The 22,211-nt window shown below is 39.2% G+C and overlaps 3 protein-coding genes across 3 annotated transcripts in view; 2 read left to right on the top strand and 1 right to left on the bottom strand.

Annotated features, from left to right (window-relative positions):
* The window catches only part of LOC110973786 (fucose mutarotase-like), a 33,076-nt gene extending 23,050 nt beyond the window's left edge, over positions 1–10,026 (top strand). The window contains exons 5-6 of the mRNA XM_022224878.2: positions 1,994–2,067; positions 6,405–10,026. Of these exons, the coding sequence (XP_022080570.2) occupies positions 1,994–2,067; positions 6,405–6,465 (135 nt within the window). The 3' untranslated portion in view covers positions 6,466–10,026. The remainder of the gene's footprint in view (positions 1–1,993; positions 2,068–6,404) is intronic.
* Positions 9,880–16,190, bottom strand: LOC147797028 (syntaxin-18-like). The gene is made up of 11 exons (XM_087144684.1): positions 15,985–16,190; positions 15,300–15,367; positions 14,206–14,321; positions 13,676–13,753; positions 13,383–13,449; positions 12,718–12,800; positions 12,366–12,442; positions 11,883–11,941; positions 11,446–11,515; positions 11,054–11,134; positions 9,880–10,803 (listed from the first exon to the last, which is right to left on the bottom strand). The coding sequence occupies exons 1-11, from the start codon at positions 16,135–16,137 to the stop codon at positions 10,711–10,713; spliced, it is 945 nt and encodes a 314-aa protein (XP_087000810.1). The 5' UTR covers positions 16,138–16,190; the 3' UTR covers positions 9,880–10,710.
* An 8-nt stretch (positions 16,191–16,198) lies between these two features.
* LOC147797027 (3'-5' exoribonuclease 1-like) lies at positions 16,199–22,074 on the top strand. Its single transcript, XM_087144683.1, has 7 exons — positions 16,199–16,633; positions 17,420–17,568; positions 17,990–18,206; positions 18,420–18,503; positions 18,846–18,955; positions 19,278–19,412; positions 19,537–22,074. The coding sequence occupies exons 1-7, from the start codon at positions 16,331–16,333 to the stop codon at positions 19,676–19,678; spliced, it is 1,140 nt and encodes a 379-aa protein (XP_087000809.1). The 5' UTR covers positions 16,199–16,330; the 3' UTR covers positions 19,679–22,074.
* Positions 22,075–22,211: the final 137 nt, after the last annotated feature.

Genomic DNA, 22,211 nt, shown 5'->3' with positions numbered 1-22,211 from the left:
ACAATATGAATCTAATATCAAGTCAGGTGCTGAATGAACCCTCACTTCCTGGCAAATTAACCCCCAATTGATGCCTTCTGCTCAAGTAGAAGTGCACAGACACCACAAACATATTTGTGGTCACTGGGTTGCCAGTTACAAAAATGAGAATTCCTCACCACTTAAAACTGGCACCATGGCCTATTATCGTGCCCAGTGTACTTTTATTAAAGTTTATTTTGCCATATATGGAATATGAGTGACGGATATAGTGTGATGTTCTACATGTGGGTGGGTTTACAAGCATGTGGAAAGTTTGCTTTGAGGGCAAAAGATACACCGGATGAACTTGTTTCACAATGACAGTTAACCATTCAACCTGTAAGTGTAATGCAAGGTTTTGCATTGATATCACACATGCAGTCAGCATTTTAAAAAAATGATTGGGATGTGTCTATAATGTGTTCAAAGCCTTGTTACATTTGACATTTCTGGGAAGAATGTCTGTTGCACCTGCCAAATTGAGACCTATTGGTTTGTTTGACTTGGCATATTGCCAAGGATGTATTGGAGCTAGATGCACAGGTGGCATAATTCTCAGTTAATCTTGTGCAGCTTTGTGGCAAGGTCTACTCATGCAATGTAAATCCCCTCATAAGGTATTATTTATTGTGGAAGTTGGAGACCTGGGCCGACATTTTGGTGTCGCAGTTTTGGGCTATGCATTGTGTTGCCTCAATAAATCTCAAACCTGAAACACTGTTTTGGGGCATGTACTGACTGAAATGAGACTGCTATTACATGTCATGCCAGTGCATTAGTTTTGGTAGCCTGCACTTGGAAATCACAGCTGAACTCATTTGCTGTCCCTTGATTTTCACTGGTTTGATTCATCTGTGGATATCTTTGTAAACAGACAGGTACTGTATGTTAAAGCAGATGCACCTTCAAAATGGCAATAGTCCAACAACTTTGGCAATTGTCCAAGGACGCATCCTACTGTAAATGAAAAGAAAGGCTGCATTCTAAGCATATTTGTCAGTCAGCCATTTACATGTACATTCATTGCTGTTAATAGGTTCAATGATCGTGATAACTTGTGCCTTGTTACTTGTCTACCCTACATGTACACTTTAAAAATTGCATGGAAAGTTTACTACATACACGTAGTTTGTGGTGTTTTGTGGTGTCAGTTTGTATAATATCAAGTATTTGTCTCAGTAATATCAGCTTCAAAACCTTTGGTGAATAGGATGAAATTCTTCCATTAACGGTTACAACTTCCTGCCAAGTGGAATTTGCATATGCGGGATGAGTTCCCGGGCGATTTTCAGTTTGCAAAATTCTTTAAAAATTCATAACTTCATTTACTGGACACTTACACCTACATGTATGACTGTCTGGTGGCTACTCTAATCTGACAGGCACCTCCATTGACACCTGAGTATTGCATCCTGGCCTGTTGCCCAGTAAAGAGAGCCCGAATCGTGCGTGTTGCATAATTCCTTTGTTCCCGAAATTAGCCCCGTGCATTGCCGAATGACAGTGGTGTTTTTTCAAATGCAGCCAGAAAAAGGGTGCAGCAGTACTGTATCGCTCATCGCTGGAGTGCTGGAGCACTTTTGTCCCCACTGATAATCTGCGGGTGCTGAGCGCCCGCAAACAATGATATACTGTTTCAAAACAATGATGTATTACCTCCGCTAATGCCAGCTGAAAAATGATGGCAATTCCCAGCAGCTCGGTCTTTTGTTTCGAGTACGGTCTTTTGTTACAAGGCCCAGGTCCTTTTTCTGATTTTGGGACCCGGCTATGCATACAAACCCAAGGTACCTGGTACTGGGAACCCCAGCAACAAGTGGTTGATATACATTTTTTGTAATACTGAAAACACAACTTAAAAAGACAGGGACACAGGGCCAGAGCTTGGGAAATGAATGTTTTTTTGCAATGTTTTTCACATGTGATTGTTGCATCATGCCAACAATATGGTCCAAATGCTTTCCTATTACAGGTCAAAATAGAGCAGATTGAGAGGTTTGCATTCTATGAGAGAGCCAAAAAAGCTTTTGCTGTTGTGGCAACAGGGTAAGTGATGATTTAGTTTCCATGGTGAATACCTCACTTAAATGTTGGGGAAAAAATAAACAAAGATACAAAGCAATAAAATTTCTTCTAAATCTGTGTCTGGCATTTTTGTCTAAGTTAAAAGTACATATCGCATGTAATTATGGGAAAGCAGTGGACCATGAGGAATTTTTAAACCCATGCTCCAACGGAACATAAATTCTATATTTGCAGGTTGTGGTTTTTGGGTTGGTTTGTCCATTTGTGTGTGCCACAGTCAGGTTTGTTTATTGGTGAATAAAAACGATCATGTGAAATGTGGTTGCAAGTAACTTTCAATTCATGCCTACATACGTGTATATTTGTTAATAGCTACATGTATGTGTACTTAAAGGCTGCGGGCTAGACCTTCTTATGCTCTATGAAACAAAATTGCTTTGTGACAGACAATCTGTATTGTATGTATATGGTACATGGATGGATTCCCCTGCCCCCCCCCCCACACACACATCATTACAGGGTTGCTGAGGGTTTTTGAATTACATTTCTGAAGAAAATTATTGGGGATATCATGACCCTTTTTTTCCCACGAACCAACAGAGGGGCAGATTTACTTGTCATTTCTCTTTAAAAACACCCCCTTCAAGAGAAAATTGGAGTGGGAAAAATATTATTTTAATACATTTCTGCTGAAACACAAAATTGCAAGTAAGTACTTGTATGAAACAAATGCCAAAAATGACAAATTAATAGTGGTCCCCCAAGACATTTTGAAAGGGTACTAACTAACCCTAATAGTCCTCAGTCTTTATTTCTGGCGTGGACTACGTGTATGAAGTTTTTGGTGGCAAGAGAGTTCAGGAAAGTGTGCTGCAAAAGTAGGTCACCTGAAACAAGACTTACCAAATATTGGTCCTTGTAACTCATCCATGCTGGAATTGATAAGGATAGATCAAGCAGCCAAACAATCCGATACTTAATATTTTGGGTCGAATAGGGGTCAAAGACCTCACTAGTTACTCATTTAGGGCAGTAGTGGCCTATGAATTGACCCTGTATGACCCTAAGCTGGATGTGGGACAAGCAGATAGCAGCGTTGAATCTGACAGTAGTCACTTGTGGTTTTCCCGCACCCCCCTCCAAAATAAGGGCAACCTGACTGATCGAGTAACCATATCTGCATACAGTGGATGGACACATGCATTATATGCAAATTACAATACAAGGAAAGTCTGCAAGTATGCCACACTTGGCTATTACAAGCACTTGTCGAAATTCCTTGGGGGAAGGGATATCTTAGGCAGAAACATATGAACAGAAGTTATGGCAAAATCAGATTTTCTGTGAAGTGGGTTCAAAGCAGTCCTGGTTGACAAGAAGTGTTGTTTTTCCTGGCGGTTGCTAATCTAGGACCAGGATCCATGTCATTCCAAAATTGGCCTCCCCTCAAGCATTAACAGTTCTCGTGGTGAGAGGTTGAACTGTAGTCTAGGACTAATAATACATGAGTGGCAGCCTTTTAAACTTGTGAGGAATGATAGAATTTGACAGGAAGTAGGTGGGTATTGTTAATCGGGTCCCACAGGAACAATTGCTGGTATTTTGGCCAAAAACAGGTTGTTTATAAGTGATACTCTCAAATCCAATAAACATGTCAAATCGCTCACCAAATCCCCCGAGTGACACGCTTATTATAGAGTCAGTTCACAAAATTGAAAACATTTTTATAAAGTCAGTGGATGTTAGTCAACAATAGCAGGACTGGAGGACCTCTTAACTCTGTCACCCTCTTGAGGTGAGCACTCATCAACAGCACAATAACAAGACCCTGGAATTCCAGGGATTTTTCCAATTGTTAGGAGAGGGGGTCGAGGAGTTCAGAAGGATGACGTACCAAAATGCCTAGATTTATTTGGCTCATTGTTTGAAATTTAGACTTGAAAAAATAATTGAAATCAGGAACTGTCATTTAGAGGTGGACAGACCTAGGTTTGGCTCAAACGAGATGAGCTGGCGAGGGGGTTAATAGGTGTCTGATGGATAAAGAAAGGGAATTTGAACTCTGTAACCCCAGAAAAAATATGCCAGTGAAAGGGTAGTTGACTCACAGGTGACTGTTCCATACTTCTGTTGGTAAAAATGCAAAAAATTCTTTAATAAGACATCATTTCTTGGATTCTTGAATTCCTTATTTTCCCAAATGCTCAGGTTTTAACAATCAAAATCCAGGCAGTAGCCTGGTTGTAGTATTGTTCATACGTGTAAGGACGGTTGAAAAATTAGAAAGATTAATAAGTTTATCTGTTTACAGGCCTGTTGCATGACCAGAGACTGGGGGGGGTTCGTCAAACCCAAAAGTGGAACTTTTGTCACTGTGAATACATATTTTCTTTACAAAGGCCTATCGTAATGTGTTTTTGAATAAGTTGCATTTTTCTCGTGAACCGAAGGATGCATTTATGAAGACTTGTATACTTCATCAGTTTTCAATGTTCACGGCGTGTCGTGTATGAATTCACTCATCACCCAGTGCCCTCAATCAGGCGCTGGGTGATGAGTGAATGATATGAACATTATTATTCAAAATCTCAGAAAATCCCACAAAAAATTGCAAGCATTCTATAAAATTGATAAATTCTAGTAAATAATTATTACCTCCACTCACTAACTAAATATTGAAAAAAGTATATATGTTGGAACGCATTTGAAACTTAAAAGAGTTCATTTTGCACTTCGGAAAAAAAATTGAAAAATCAGGCCAAAATAAAATTTCATCGGAACTTTGTAATTGATTTATGAAATCGACATTTATGAATCCGAATATTTGGAGTTTGATTAAAGTTAACCTTTCGTGAGATTGGAGGTAAAATATTGCTCAATACACAGTCGTTAGAAGTGAACAGAGGCACATTCAGGCATCTAGGGACTGATTTCATTCTTCAAATTTTACCGTATAAGCCGCCCGGAGTTATAACCCGCAGGGAAATTTTCAGCATGAGAATCAACGTGTAAGCCGCGGATTGTATTCTGAAAGTAATTGTATATTAGAAATATGTGTATATTTCGATATATTTATAAAAACACCACCGACAAGCGGAACTCGGAAGCGAGCGGGGCGGGGGGAGGTTTCGTTCCCCCAAACCAAACCCCCCCACCCCAGCCTATGGGCCTGGTTTATTACTATTATTCTGCAAAGTGCCTGTATAGAAAACACTCTAAGAGAAATGGGAAAGGGTTTTAGTACAGGTAATTATAAAAGTGCAATTTACAGTGCAGTCCCAAATATAAGAAGGTACGTTAGACAACTGAACTGCAGATATGTACAATCCAGTGCCAAAACAAGCAAAAATAAAGTCAGCTTAATTGACACCACCAGCTTTATCCTGAAACTAGTTCCCTGTTCTTCCCCACACCCAGTCCCTTGGCTTTGATTAAACCTTTCATAGAAATGCCTGCAGTGCATTGCAGAAACAAAGTGTGTTGGCACTGATGTTTGGTCTAGCAGTAGAATTATAGCTAATCCCCCATCTCCCAACTCCACCCTTCGTGTCATGCTATGGACACAGATTTCCCCAAAAGATATACTCTTGGAAAATGTTAAAGTTTAAGAGCATCCTTAATTGGAAATAAAGAGAGTAACACCTGCCATTGCAGCTACAAGTATGTGGTCTAATGCCTAATGGCATCACTTTCATATTTTCTCTTTCCGTTTTCATGGGATGGTTGTTTGTATCAGAGCTTCTACACGTTAAGAACTACAGTGGAACGCCGCTATAACGAACAAGATGGGGTCCATGCTAAATGTTCGGTACAACAGAACGTTTCCTTGCCATGTTGAATAGCGCCCTCTCTTGTCAAACCGAAGTGCACCCTCTTGTGATACCTTGGTTTTTTTTATTTAAACTTGAGTCAAAAAATTGATATCAAGTTTATCCTAAAAGTTGTGAAACTACCACTCAGGATTGATCTCAGATGCATGCTGTAGTGAATTTCGATTGATTAGTGTATCAGCAGGGCCCGCTTTAGCCTATTGTTAGTTCGGTATGGCAGTGTTCGGTATAGCGGTGTTCGGTACAGCGGTGTTCGGTACAGCGGCGTTTGGTATAGCGGCGTTCCACTATAAATGGTTGCAAATTAGCACTTTTTTTACAGTCTCCTTAGTAACTGTACTTTTCCCAGGCATTCTTTGGTATCCCATTTAAACTTTGTTTTCTTTGTATAGTGCTTTGATCTCGTTGAATATGCTACATGTACATGTACTTTTGTTACTTTTTAAAATAAAGACCATTCTTCTGTGATTTTGTTTTCCGAGAGGCCTCCTGAAAGGATTGAAATAATTGCATTTCATCTCTCAACAGTGAGAAGGCATTGTATGGCAACCTCATCCTGAAGAAAGGAGTGATATCCTCCGGTCAGTAGCCTTTGACCTCTGCTGTGGTTGCACATTGACAGCATTTCTTATAGCCGTCCAGTCAAGATGCAGAGGGAAGTCATATTATTTGGGTGGTCTTGAATTGATCAGTACAATATATACTGATAGGAGCTTCTTGTTGAGGGCAATTGGCAATACCTTGCTGCTCCGTCTTATTTGAGAGTACAAACAGTAACCAATTCAATCAAGACACATATTTTGCATGTTCATTTTAACTGGTTGTTTTAAAATAGTTCCAGTTTATTTGCCAGGTGACAAAAAGTGGTCCTTGAAGTTGAACTAAAATTCATAAAATTGAGAAAAATGAAATGTGTCGTCGATACACAGCTGTACCTTACATGTAGGTGTATTTGATCTTCAGTGTACAATGTAGACTTATATTGCACTTCCTGAATGTGAATGGTGAGGTCATTTGTGTTAAAGAGCAGGACATCCTACATTTATAACTTCCGAGTCAATTAGTACCAGCATCCAATATTGCACTTTGTAAAAGTCACATTTCATGCTTGAATTCAAAAGTATTGTAATTCCTTTGAAACCTGAGAAGTACTGCTCGACTTCCCTGTCTGCAGCTAAGAACTTTCCTTTTCTAAAATTGTAAAACCAGCAATGTTTCAAACTCTAGCTTCTTACCCATATGTATGCACAGTGTACCCCACTCAAATGCCCTTTGTTAAACTCTATTGCAGATCCCTTCCTTTACTCACATTTAATCCCATTTAGTTTCTGTGATTTTGATTTACAAATGCATGCGTCGTGAAACTGTTGTAGTCTATCTCCAAACATTACTTAGCGAATATCATCCATCGAGAACTCCTCGTCCAGGCAACAGAGATCTTCCCTCTCCATATCTAGTTTTTACTAATCCATATGGTCAGCGTGCCTTCCAATTCCCTGTACCTGAACAACCTGCCTTAACACATCAAAAACTGTCCCAACCTAGGACAATTTAAACTTGAACTTAAAACTGTTCACTCTCTTTTATAGTGCACAGTCTTAATTGTATTATGCACTATTTAAGAAGTTTTGGTCACTATTGTTATATTATGGGTTTTGCCCTTACCTAACGTATATATAGATATTTATAAACACTGTATACTCAGTGCTTGTCTGATATGAGAGCTTGCAAAAAATTCACAAGCGTACTCGGGTGGGACTCGAACCCACAACCTCCTGCTTACTAGTGCAGACGTTTTAACCACTCGATCACCGAACTTGCCAAGTAAGCTTGTGGATTTTTCACAAGCTCTTGGACAAGCACTGAGTAGGCCTATACAGTGTTTATAAACATATACATGTATATACATTGGTTAAGGGCAAACCCCGTAATATAAATTAACATCTCCTCAACGCAAAGAGGTCCCATCAGCTCCTGTTCCATATGACTGTCTTGATTCAAACTATTGACTACCATGATAACTTTAGTGTCTTCTTATGTTTGCTTATTTGAAAGCTAGAGTTGAATGGCCTTGCGAGTAATGCTTACCCACCTGTTTTTATTACTTTTAGACTGGGCCCAACCCTGCCAATTATTAGCTAGAGAGAGATCAGCATTAATTGTAGTAGATTTCAGGGAGGTGTGGTTGGGGTATATTGGCCCAGTGGTCTGCTCCCATTATATGATTGCCCATTTCTTACGTGCCCTGCAGGCAAAAAGTCTCTGTGTGTGCTGTTTGCCTAGTAATAGTATACGACTATTTGTGATCCCCGACAATATGGTTTAGATCATCTGAAATCACTTAAAAGACAAGTAGCAGTGTGTTTCACCTGTGAGATTGCGCAGGAGGAAGGCGGTGGTTTTGTTTCAAGTTCTTAAAGGTGTCCTCTTACTGCAACCAGGTAAAGAAAAGAGAAAAGAACAGCCTAATTGTATCACTCTGTCCAATCCAACTGTCCCACTGAGAGGTGATAAAGACACCTTTCAGCGGCAAGTTAGGGTCTTGTGTGTTAAGTACCACTGCCGGAGGGTCTAGTGGTAAGGTGTAAGCCCTTCCCCTCTCTGAAGGCCCTACCCCTTTTTTGTCCCAGAGACCTGCTGGATAGGTCGCAGCAAGAGGTTGAGATCAGGTTGTCAGAACTTGGTCGAAGGTTGCTTTGGGGTGAGGCTAGCCCCTAATCTTTGAATAATTATGACCCTGTCTGGCGGTCCAGCTGTCACCGTACATCTGTGGAGATTGTGGTCGGGACAGTAACACGCCCTCCCCTCCTGTGGGGAAAATAGAGCGTGTGAAACGTTGCCAATGTCTTCATAAAACAAAACACATTTACTGCACAATCTCTCCATTCTTCCCAAGAATTCAGTCTTTGGATTAAGTCTCGTCATAATAGAAGGAAACCCGACAATGATTGGTCACAGTGGGTAATGTTTACAGTGCCCATTGGGGGGTACAAGGGTCCCTTGTATAGAGGCCAAGATCAGGTTAAATGCTGTTTGAACATCATGCTGTCTCCCCCTCAAGTTAAATCTGTAGTAGGAACGAAAGGGGCCTCCAGCATTAAGAATTATCCAAGTTGGCATTGTGTTACTGATCCACAAGTGGGTTGGCGGTTGCTGGATTTGTGATACCTCAAACCCTCCTCTCCCCCTTCTTTGATACGGATTCAAAGAAAATTCATCAGGTAACGGGATTTGAGAGTAGCAAGAAAATGGGTCGTATTGTTTTAAACACGAGTTACACATCAGTGTGTGAAGTGGATTTTAATCCTCGTGATAGGAATTCCTGGTAAAGAGATCAAATTTACTAATGCTTTTCCCAGACTGCCCTTTTTGATTTTATTTTTTGGGGTGGGATTTTCAGGAAACTATCAGTACATGCGCTTTCGCTTCATGTTGTGGTCAACAACTTCTTGGAATGCTCCCTTTTACCAGATAGTGGCATTTTATGGTAATTCAGTGGCAGCTACAGATCTACATGTATTTAGGTCACCAGATATACTCATGTGCATGGGGGAGGAGGCAGACTTTGCAAAGTGAATGTGGTTTAATTCATGTAATAATTGGAGGTCAGAGTTTCAGTATTCCAATGTGCTTTTATAGTGTGGTAGTTATCTCTAAACCCATTAGTGCAAATACTGTTGAGGTACATTGTAACTTACGATGTACTATACTTGATGGTTATCCAAGATTTGGAACCAAAATTTGTGAAACAAAATGTAACTTGGTATGTGGAGAGGTTATTAGATTCAATCAACATCGTGGTCTGTTGATTTTGTCGTATATTGATGTGCTAATACCAAATTAAGTAAGCAATAATTCTTTGTTAACACAGGGAGGCTGATGACTGAGGGATTCAAGAATACTAATGGATCGTAACACCAATCAAAAGAAAATACTAAAATTAACAGACTTTATATGGTTAAACTCCATCTAGATTTGAGAACAAATCTGGCAACAAATGTAGTTTGATAACAAGCATTGAGCAAAATGATATTTTGATCAAGATTTATTCAGCAAGCTTTAATTAAATATCATTTTGATATGTTTTATACATGATGAAGGCATACATTGTATATTTGATCCCAATAAAGAAACTCTATTTTTTAATGAACTTGTCTTTGTAGTCTTTCTTGAAACTCTTAGATCCTGTGTCTAAAAACCATCCCCAAATGAGTCGATGTGAAAAACCACGAAGCTATTCTTAAAGGTTCTCATCACATGTTCAAAAGTAAAGGATTTATGCTCCTCTTCATCCTCAAGTAAAGGTTGTCTTCATAGAACAATTCCAGTTTTCTTTACTCAAATAAAAAGTGATAATTTACCACAAGCAAACTGTTATTAGCAGTATGTGGGCTTAAATCAGCACAGGTGGAAAGACTATTTACAAAATGGCATTTAAGACATTTGTAATCTTTTAAGGGCCATCAGAGACCACTTGGTGGTTTTCTCGCCCCTTCTCCCAGAATCTCCCCTGAAACAGGAAGTCGGAACAACAAATTGGAACAACATCTGTCTGATGTGAGTAGCCACGGAATTCCGTCTAATCTGGTCAAAATGGTTTACGAATTTGCATTTGGCACCCTTTCAAGGTAAAGACTGGGTTTTTCTTAGATTCGTGGATGTTTGTCTCACCTCACAGTCAATCCGTTGACAGCTTTGTGTCATGAAGTCTGGCAGCAAGGAATTACGTCCCATGTTGTCAAGCTTTGAATTTGTTGAAAATAATGTAAGAAATTCAGCTGGTAGCCCGTTGTTGGTGAGCACGCGTGTTCGTACGTGTGGGAAATTTCTGCGTTCAACTGTACCAATCCAAGAACAGCAGAGAGAACGAGCACATGACCAAGAAGAAGAGAATCCAAACTCGGAAGCCAGCATTATTCTTGATTGCCTGAAAAGAGAAGGGTAGAGAAGGACGGTGGACCCCAAAAAAGCTCATCCATGTTGGAGAAGCAACAACAAATGCATGCAGAATACAATTTCCAGTTTTAACCAAAAGAGGGCGCTCTTTTAAACTTACAGGCTCAAATAGTGCAAGCAATGGAGAGACAAAAAAAGTACTTTTCAGCGGTGTTTTTCAGATTCATTGCGGTTTTTGGTATGGTTTCCTTTTTTCTAATATTTGCAAAGTGCAGACCTACCTCCCTGATATCTTCATTTCCTTCTTTGATGTTCTCTGTTGTCGCGACAACCGTATCAGCAATCCTGTCAATGTCGGCTTCCTGAAACGGAGAGAGACGCATCAATGGACAGAAAAGGAAACATAAGAAATCAGATCACAAGATTTCTGAAATTACTGGGTTTGTTTTGTCCAAGGTTTTGTGTAATGTCTGTAGAGCCCACATTATGAATCCAATCCCTTTGTTCAAGCTACCGTGGCTCGGGTCCCAAGTGGTCAAGTTCCTTGGTCAAGTCATTAAGTTTCTAAATCCATGTTCCTCATCAATAGCCATTCTTCCTTCATTTCCTCACTTTCAGTTTCCATGTTTTTCTTTTTTTTTGTCAACATTACGCTAGTTAACTGTCATCTCACCTGTTGTAAGACCTTGTCTGTAAAAATCTCCTGCAGCTTAGTGATTTCAACCACCTTCCCTTCGATCTGCCTGCAATGAAATTATATAATCCCAGTGAGTTGTCTACATGTAGTTACAAGCAGGTTTAGGCATGTAATGCGTATTAATGAATATCACTCTGGCAGATGGAAAAACCATGTACCCTATCACTCTGATTGCGATTAATTAGGAGAGGCATACATGTAATTTTCCTGGCAATGGAGGCTCCGTTTTGTTGGAAACTGAATTTCGCCGCTTCTCAAATGACTATAAAATACATGCACTGTGGTTGCATTGCTACCAACAGAATAACCGCTCCCCGCCAGCATGGCTCTTTTCAACTGATGAGAGGGTGGTTTTGCTTAAGGTAGATAAGGAGGATCCACCTGCTACCTTGTCAAATTAATGACTGTCTCACCTGACTTCATCCACCAAGCAATTCATCTCATTAAATAACCTCTTGTTCTCTTGCTCAAACTGAAATCACAGAAAACAACACAATAACAGAAAATCAAATGTACAACGGAAGGTACAAAATGTAAACAACTGCTTCTGGAACAGACTTCACCACCATTTAGGAATCGACTTAGAATAGGTACAAATTATATTGTCTGCTCTATAGAGGGGGCTGTTGCCATTTCACAGATAACCGAAAGTTGTGAACTAAGAAAGTTCAGAATTAGCAGAGTTGTACAAAAATGGCAACTACACCCCTCAAAATGGCATGTGGAAGAATGCCTCGGAAATATCTAAAAAACATTTAAATGAGTCAATTTAATTCATAGGGAATGAGACAGATATTTACTCTTCTTGCTTTTTGATCCAAACGTTAATAATCTTCTTTATTGAAGAGCACCTCATCACAAATTGGACAACAGAAAAGGAGGCAAAGATGCCTTACCATTTGTACTTCCTCTGGAGAAAACTCCTCCTCCTCTCCTTCCTGATTGGTCAGTTCTAAGTCAGGTGATCCAGGGTCTGAAAGAATTCATGGAAGTTTGTGTACAATCACAGAGGCGCTGATTACACTGTAGTTAAATGTCAATTGTTAAAGTAACAAGTTTATCCGACAATGGTAATTGTTGGTGCTTAAAACTCTGAGTCTGAAGCTGGAAGACAACAGAAACAATAGAGAAAAACGCAAGCTAATTCTCTTGAAATTCCTCACAAAAAACCAACGACTTGAAAACCCAGAAATTGCATCGGGGTGAGATTCAAACCCAGGTTACCAGGTAAGTACAATTCACACTGACCTTGTGTCGGTTTGGCTGGAGTACTGGTGGCTGGCGGATGCAGACTGTTGGCAAGTGCAGGTTGATTGGGCTGAAGTCTAGAACTGAACAAAGCAAAGCACAGAAATGTCTCTAGGCAGCAAACTAACATTAAGATGTGGTTGAGTGTCGGCCTGTGCTGGGTACTCGGGAAACCGATAATGACAAAAAAACAGGTACCAGGTTCCAAAAATGTCCCAAAATGCACACCTCTAGTTGAGTGACAAGCATTCCATGGCATGCTCGTCTCATTGTGTCAAGGATATCAGACTCATGACATTCAAATGAACTGTTTGGAATGACTGGCATACTTGAAGGTACAAACAGCTGAGAGTAAGGGCAGTGACCAATGTTCACCACCATGAGCCAAGAAAAGAACCACGTGACTTCAAAGTATTCAACATGGCTGTACGCATGACTATGGAGTTACCATGTTACATACAGTGGCCTAAAAGAGACATCACAGATATGACTTGCTCATTTGGTTGGAAAAAGGCATAAATACCAGAGAACATGGCCAATCATGTGGACATGATCTAATGTGTAACTTTGAATATGCCTGTTACAGGTTCTCTTAACCTATGTCTGCTTGAATCAATGTTTTTGCTGAGTCAAATCATGTGCAAATCAGAATAATGAAAACTTACATTCGTTTTTTTTCAACTACTCTCTTAACACGAACCGCTCTCTGCTCGCTGTATAGCTTACAAACAGCTGAAAATAGATGAAGAAAGCCCCAGTTAAGTTTGTTTTCCTCAGTTAGTCTTTATCCATCAGTATTTTGTCGGACTTTTTCAATGCTTAACTTCCTGGTACAGATTTGTTTCAGGTACAAGATGAAATTCTGAAATGTAATGAAAGGTAATTTTTCCTGATTTACATCAGAGACGGTGCTCAATGTTGCTTCCACTGAAAAAAAAAATTGAAGGAAGAGACTTGCCTTTAAGATAGTCTTGCAGCAATTCAAAGACAGCTTCCCTGTGTGATCGAACCTGGGCTGACACGGTCTGCTTGAGCACTAAAATTGGGTACAGGAAAACAACGCTTACAACTGGGTAATTAAAGCTTACCTTGCCGATACAACAGTGACTGTTTTGAAAAGTGCGATAAAGGAATCACATTAAGTTTTTGAATGACCCAAAGTGCAAAACTTGTGCCATGATCCCTGATGGTATGGTAAGTTCCAGTTTCTTAATCTCTGACAAGCTCTTGAAAAGCAACCGACAGAAGCCAATAAAAAACAATCATACATCTGAGTGTTTACTTGCACCCAAGAATGAGTTCCAGTAATCCTACTATTAGCTCATAATACTTGCCCCCCCCCAAAAGCTGACATGTTTATTTCCCAACAATGGGTGAGATAACTGAGCTGGCAGCAATTCAAAATCAGCCAACTCTTTGTATGCAGTAATCATACATGTGAGAAAGTACTTGGCTACAACACAAGCTGCCCAACCAATGGTGACCAACCTTCTTCTTTGAACATCCTGATAGTCTCAGAGCAGGTTCTCATGAATTGTTGGGCATCAGTGTCAATCTGATCCCTCTCAGCATCTGTCATGCCGCTGGTGTCTGAAATTAAGTGACTAAAACAGGGGAGAGAAGAAAGACAAATGGAACAGTAACAGGTCACATCATCAAGAAACATCAATACAGTGTCATGCAACTGAAAAAGCACCATCGATGTGGATTACAAACAATGCTCAAAGGAAATGCTGTAATTAGAAGAGAAGAGTGTGTATTATAGATTCTATTAACTTTTAATTGGCAAACTGAAAGATAACTGTAGCTTTTCTTACTTAAGACAGTCAGTGCCATCATCAGTAGAACCCTACATGTACATACACATGTATACAATGTTTTTGCAATAAAGAGAAGAGTTCATTATTCCAGAATGGATGAATGAAATTTTTCCAATCAGCAAGAAAGAATCAGTCTGGTTGGCAGTTCCTTGGTTCGCCTGCAGAGAAATGTCGCTTTGGCTGTGTCTACACCTCATGTCTAGAGCTATGTCTGAGTGGGTCTTTGCCGACTGCCAGCAACAAGTGGGCACAGGCTGACAACAGCCCTAATAAGCATGTCTCAGAAACAGGCTTTGCTGGCTTGCCTGTCTGTCACGTTATTGTACACACAAGTAGCACATCCAACAATAGAGCCTATTCACGTGGAGGCCTTTTTTTTTATCTTATTCCCCAAATCTGTTTTATGTATTGGAAAGTGTCGATTAGGATGGCACCAGACTGTTTTATAATTTTCATGCATTCCAAGCCTCCCTTTCAGTAATTTTCAGAATCTGGCAAGGAACAATTCTGTATGTTCAATCATGAATATGAAATTATTTATCAGAGTAGACAGATGCAAATTTGTCATAAAAATTTGTCATTTTATTTCTTCATTTGTACCCTCAACATTCAAAAATGAAGATATAACCTTGCTTTCAAATTCAATATGACCAGTCCCATGAATAAAGTCTGTGGCAGTAATGTGGAGATTCATCACTGATGGTGTGCTTGTGCCGCCTGTTCATGGACAGACATTATTCTATGGTGTCTCAGTGCTCCTACCTGGCTGCATTGATGTAGTCCTTACGATGCTGTAACAGAAAGTCTTTCAGCTTACTGATGTTGTTGGCCTGAAACCAGGTAAGAATTCAACACAGGGAGACATAGTTGAAATCATCAGATAATTCATAATTCAAAATGTACATGATGTGAATTTCAAAATCCAACTTCCAGTTTTTTCATTGGTCCAGGTTACTTGGAAAGCAAATCTACATGTACATTCTTCTGTGAAACTCTCACTTCATAAACCGCTATCTTGAGCATCTAAAAAGCTTAAGTCTCTACTTTTTGTACATTTGCAGAAGGCGGAACTTTATTCCTAGAACATGATTATGCTTGTATAAACTAAACTACGCATGCAACTACACAACATATGAGTTTGTTGGCATATCAGTTGGTTGGCGTACCAGTTGGTCGATGTATGAGTTGGTAGGTGTACATGTTCACTGTTATTGGCATGCGTGCGAGTGGATCAGTGTACGAGTTCGCATGTGTACGGAGTTGAGCAGCATTCCCTATTTTTATGTATAATAAGATCATATTCCACTGTGCACGCTCTAAACTTTAATTATACAATAAATTTAATCAAGGGTCCAAATCTACGCTACGGTACGTTGTCCATGATGTGAAGTCGTACTGGCCTAGTGCCAACGTGGAACTTCGTCATGTCGTGGCAACAGTTACTCACCACATCTCTCGCCCTGGTTGCAAATTCGGTCTTATTTCTGGCATGGCTCAAAATTGAGCTGTTTCCTGCCTCCTTTCCACCAACGAGGCCTTTATTTCTCGTCCGAACAGTCTTTACAGAAGCTTTAAAGAGAGATGTGATATCAGATGCCATGATTTCTGTCTGCCTGTTGTGCTGCTGCTTTGCAAAACAAATGCATTGCGCCCTCTTTCGTTTCACAAAAATGAGTAAATAAACATGGCGGACATTCCAAAAGTGAAAGATAGTGTGTGAACGCTTCCTTCCTCAATAAAATCGCTATGCTTTCCCCAAATTCTTGCAGGTTTCGAAAGCGTCACAGTGTAAGATGTACGATAGTTCCCTTCCTGCTATTGTTGTAGGCCTTCTAGTCGGATTCGCAGTGATTTATTTTGTCTTTTGGCGGTGCATGCGGAAAACGGAAAGCCCGTCGAGTAAGCGCGGGTCGCGCCTATCTCCTTGGCCTGCCAACTCAACGCTGAGTTTTCGCTTGAAGAAACTTCTGGGAGAGTCTGCGGTCAATGGGACATTTGGCAGTATGGCGATGGCAGATTTACAGAGAAAACCAGAGCTCTCTGCGGACTCGTTGGATGGCAAGGGAAGGGAGTATGTCAGTGCGCCGAATATGAAAGTGAGAAAATGACAGTCCTTCAACCCAATTTTCGTTGTGTTTCGTGTTTTCATATTTCAAAGACTGTAGATTTCAAGATTCAACTCCAAGCACTATTGAAAGTAGACCTATATATAGTGTTAGTGGTAATAAAAGTTCAATGCAGAAGTTTTTGTCTGTTCTTTTGCAACTCGTGTATTCCATAAGTTAACTTGAATGTTTTTTCTGTTTTATTTTTGAAGTGATCTTAGAGAGAATGTCACTAGAACTGTTTTTCTAGAAATTTGGATTCCGTCAGACTCTGCAGAGCAAAGAAAAATCGGTTTGAAGCAGGAATGTTGTGAGACTTTTTTGTACACGTGTAATGCAGGTCAGAGCAAACTGATTATTTTGTACACAAAAATGAGTGTGGATTTTAACTGAAAAGCTCAGAATTCATATTTTTGTAAAATCTTTTTTCTTATTTGTGCCTTATTTCAATGAATCAAATGCTGGCTTCACTTGAATTTCAAAAATTTGAAATTGGAAATTAAATAGAGGAGCTACAGCATGCAAAAAAGGATGAATTTTAATCACAGTTTCCTTTTTAAGAAAATGGATGTCCAAATAAACATTCCCACACTCATTTATGCATGCCCCTATTAAAGCCAAGAAAGGTGAACATGATAAAGGCAAGAATCTAACAAAGTTCATATTCAAGGTCACGAAGGTTCATTCATCATACCCACGTACTGTATGTCACACTTAATTTGGATTTACTGTAGTTTATTTTATCTCTGTTTTCCCTTTTCATTGTTACTCTTGCAGAATAGTTGCCTGACCTATCCAGACACAAAGTATGTAAAAGATCTGAGTAATCCCATTTACCGAGCTATCTCCAGAAAGAATGGTGAAATCAACCGCATGAGCAAAGAGGAAATGATAGACACTCTGGCCAAGCTCAATCTCAATACAAGGTAAAAGATTACACCAGGAAGACATTGTATAAAGCTAGGCACACTGTGTAACATTATTTCATTTAACGTTATAAAAATATGGCATTGACATGGTTAAAACAGAAAACAGATTTAATATTTTTTAGTAAAAATGTTTGGGCATTTTCACAACATTTTAGAAGTCTGCATGAACATACATTTATTTAAATCAAGGAAGACAATAGAAAAGCCCTAGCTACTTGAGATGACAACCCTTTTGAGTTCATGTACATACTCGATGCAGAAGCAGTTTGCAAAATTTTTTTATCCACTGAAATAAAAATTCTTTGCAGCAAAGGAAAGAAATTTGCTCGGTACTTTTGACAGGAGTGATTGTATACTAACAGGAAAAATGCAGACTTAGGAGGGTAATTGCATGTCGGTCTGTCTTATCAATGTGTAGAGGTATCGGTGAAATTCTTCGAGCCAGACTGAAGACTTACTACAAGAATCTGCTCATGAGTGAGGCAGGGCTAGAAACGCCGTCTACCCAGCGGAACTTTGACTACCTGTGTGTCATTGACTTTGAGGCTACTTGTGAGGAGCCCACACCTATCGATTACATCCAAGAGATCATTGAGTATCCAATTGTGTTGGTCAATACCAAGACCATGAAAATTGTGAGTGAAGCAAATGACATATCACATTGGAAATTCATGATCGTTGAAGAGAAGAGATGAAAAAGTACAGTTTGAATAGGTGTTGATAATTAATATGAAGGTGAAAACAGTCAGTGTTGGTTTTGTTTTGCATTTGTCCATTATTAATTGCTCTGGCAAGTTATTTAAAATGCAAATTACTAAATTGGCTTTACAACTGTTCTTTTGCCGCAGGAGGATAGTTTTAATTCTTTCATCAAGCCTTTATTGCACCCCACGTTATCCAAATTCTGTAAGGAGTTAACAAGCATCACACAGGTAGAACAGAGAATTTCGTGTCTTTATTCTGATGTTTTGTGACCACGTAAAAAGAAAAGGAAAATTGGGGAGTAAACCTGCTCAGTCATCTATCCAAATCAATTGAATGATTTTAAGACTGGAAGAAAATCTGGGGAAATCTGACAGTAAATCTTGGAGCAGTGTGTCTCACAAATAAGATGACTCAAGTGGTTTTTGGAATAAATGTTCTCACCGTTTTGGGTATCTTGTGACAAGTGGAATTGGGCTCCTAGAGATTTCAGCTTCCAGTGTGTTGTGACCAAACATTCTGGGGGCAAAGATTAGCTTTCTGCCTCTACTTCCTTCTGTTTAAATCCTCAGGTCGAGGTGGACCAAGCAGATACGTTCCCACTGGTGCTGAACGGTGTCCATCGATGGATGAAGAGCAAAGCCTTGGGGACCGAGCACAGTTTCATAATTGTTACTGATGGGTAAACTAAAAAAACATTCTAACAATTTCATTTTAGCGTAGAATGCTTGATTTGGATGACAGCATTTTCTAGTGGAAGCAAACAGTGTTGTCAGCACATTCCCAAGTCGAGTGATCTATTTCTGAGTCAGCTCATAGGTCATTGCTCACTTGACCTTCCTTGCAGTAGATGGTACTCTAACTCCTACTCTGACAAGACTGAAGAATTGAGCATCGCCAGAAATACATCATATTAGGATTCACTTCAATTACAGTCCAGATGCATATCATGAGTTTGGCTGATTCTTTGACGTAACCTCGGCATGTGTTGTCTTTCTTTTTAGACCTTGGGACATGAACATGTATTTGAATGTACAGTGTAAGTTGAGCCAGGTTCCCTACCCAGCCTATGCACGTCAGTGGATTAACCTTTGTAAGACCTTCAGTAACTTTTACAAGACTAAACGGATGTGTTTAAGGTAATGCCAATTTTTTCACGTGAATCCTTGGTTATGGGTCAATGACACATAAAACAGTTCCAGTTCACAAATCATAAGGTAGCCAAACATCTGACAAGAACTGTACATGTTTGGTTAATTTCAGGAACATGTTAGGAGCCCTAGAGATGGGATTCGATGGCCGGCCCCACCGGGGAATAGATGATGCCATTAACATCGCCAACATCGCTATTCAGCTCATGCAGGATGGCTGTGAGCTGGAGGTCAACGATCGACTGACTCAGTAACTGTAATGTTTCTTTCCAAGAATTTCCAGGTAGTCTTTGAAGTATGACTTAAGAAGTAGGCAACAGACTAAAGAAGTTTAACTAGTTTTAGTCTCTCAAAGTTTCTATGACCTCTTTTGTATTAGTAGTGCATTACAATAGTCACCAGTGACCGAGCCTGTTTGGAATTTTTTTCAATTTGCAAATTGCTGAAATGGTCGGTGCGAACTCTAAAGCTTTTTGGTCAGAATTAAAATATTTGTAGGGTACTGACCTAACTAGCCAACACACACTCATACCTATAAAATGATTGAAAAAATATCTAATTCCATATATGAGAAATAACATTGCTGTCAAAACTTTTCAATGACTGTGGTTGCTACATGTATGTGCACTGTCAATTCAGCTTTCCTGTTCTCTGATTGGTCCAGCCATCAAGTATGTGTACATTTGAAAGTTCATCATCAGGACAACAACATGCTGGACTTTCTGTCTGTATGATGTTGAGGCTGTGTTCAGTTCAAAATGGTGACGAAAGGCCTGTTGCTTTAATTCGGTCTTAAACTGGAGTGGAACTCCGATAACCAAACATGTCATTTGTAGAGCACAATAGGAGAGTTGTTTATTTTCTTGCAACTCTGTAAAGTTTACCGCAAGATTGATTTAGTTTGTTAAAAATTTGATCTTTTCGTAATGGTTTTGTTTAAATCAGAGAATAGTACAGTGCATTGATTTTTGCTTGATGTTCATGTTGTGTGCTTGTGCTGTGTTTTACTGATCATTAAATATAAACAAAAGTTTGGCGTCCAGTTTTGTTTGTTGCATTGCCTAAGAATTTGAAAGAATGATCTAGTTCTGAGGATTATTTAACTGCTCTTTTGTACGATCAGTCTAATTTGTTCAAAAAGTCTACGTTACTCTATGAAATAATTCTACGAGTGTAATTTCTATGAAAGAATGTTACAAACCCACAGTGTAGGGTGAGATTTGAAGCAGTTTCTTTAGTTTGGTGTGTGCATGTAATCTGCAGTACTCAGTCCCAGGATGTTTGTACATTTAAATGGTATAATTAAAGTGTGAATGGCCTTTTCTAAACTAAAGTCCAACTTACTATCACATTGTAACATCATGCTTGTGTGTACATGTACATGTCGGTTTTAACATCTGATGTGGAAATTTTATTCGGATTGGATTCTTAATACAAGAAGATACAGGATTTGTTTCAGTGTTGCCATACAGGTGAATTCCCCCATCTACAAACAAAAATTTTCTTTTAAATTCTACATGTAATTAGCGGTTTTCCAAATTTTGGTCGTTACTAAAAGTTTGGGTTAAAAAAAGTGTCAGTGTCCTATGAAATCTAGCCCTCAATTAAAATCTGGTCTCTGTTTCCTTCAGTGTGCTTCCCCGTCCCTTGCATTACTCACTGTCACGTGCATTGCAGTCGTAGAGTCCGGATTTCACAGAGTTCAGATTTCATGCAATATCAGTAGGCCTGGATATGCGCATGGATATCCAAGCCTGCAATCTTGCTAGACAATACACATCCTCTTGTCCTGTAACATAATATTTACATGAACAAACAAACATCAGGGCGTATTTATGACACATGTAGGTTGTGCACATCTACGTACTTGTGACGATTTCAGTGCCAAGATATATGTTACTTTTTCTAAGAGTTAGTTTTGACAAAAGAATAACATATTCACAAGAATTACTAAGAGTGTTGGTTAAATATCATGTGAGACACTGGTTGTAGATTTTCACCTATGCATGAAATGGAAAAAAATGGCCAATTGCAGGGCTTAGAATGACAAAAAATTCAGAAGCCTAAACTACTACTCCTCCGAGGGCTCATTCATAAAGAGACTCGGTGGATTATTTTCTTTCCAATGCTGAAAGCTGTCCAAAGAGCAAGAACAGCAAGAAGCACAGATTTCAAAATTGAGGAATATCATTCAATTTGTAGGTACATATTTTTTAGGGTTAATTCAACAGGTTGGGGTTCGGAGCTCAGCAAGTGTCTCATATCCACTTTGATTGTCCTCAAGAAGAGGTTTTTTACCCAATATGGCAGTAATCTCTAGCTCCATCTTAGCTATGCCTGTTCAACAACCTAAAACTTTGAGGAATGCAATACTTACATGTGAGGATCAGTGTTTACTTGATACATGTATGTGGAAATTCTTATCAATAGTGTCCATTACACTAAGTAATGTATTTGTGTTACAAGACTTCACAATTTCCTGATTTTATATGGTAAGGAAACCTAATATTTGGAATATTGTACTTTAATGTACATTGTTTGAAAGTAGTGCAATTTTTTCCCATTTTCTGAATTACAAGTTTGGGGTACAAGATTAATGGTTGAAGAAGTTTATTGATAATAGTAAAGTTAAATTTAGTTTTTAAGAGCACATTGCAACATATTGTGAGTTTGTTCATTTATGAATTTTGTGCTACAGGATTTTTTTCCACTAAAATATTTCAAACAAGGAAAGTATTGCTTAAATTTACATAATCCTGTACTGAATCCAGTGACCTCTCCACAATA

The sequence above is a fragment of the Acanthaster planci genome, linkage group LG13 (assembly GCF_054643075.1).
Source record: "Acanthaster planci isolate LZ-2023a linkage group LG13, COTS_SCS, whole genome shotgun sequence".
NCBI classification, from domain to species: Eukaryota; Metazoa; Echinodermata; class Asteroidea; order Valvatida; family Acanthasteridae; genus Acanthaster; species Acanthaster planci.
Note: the sequence above shows the minus strand (reverse complement) of the source record. Positions and strands in the feature narration are given on the sequence as shown.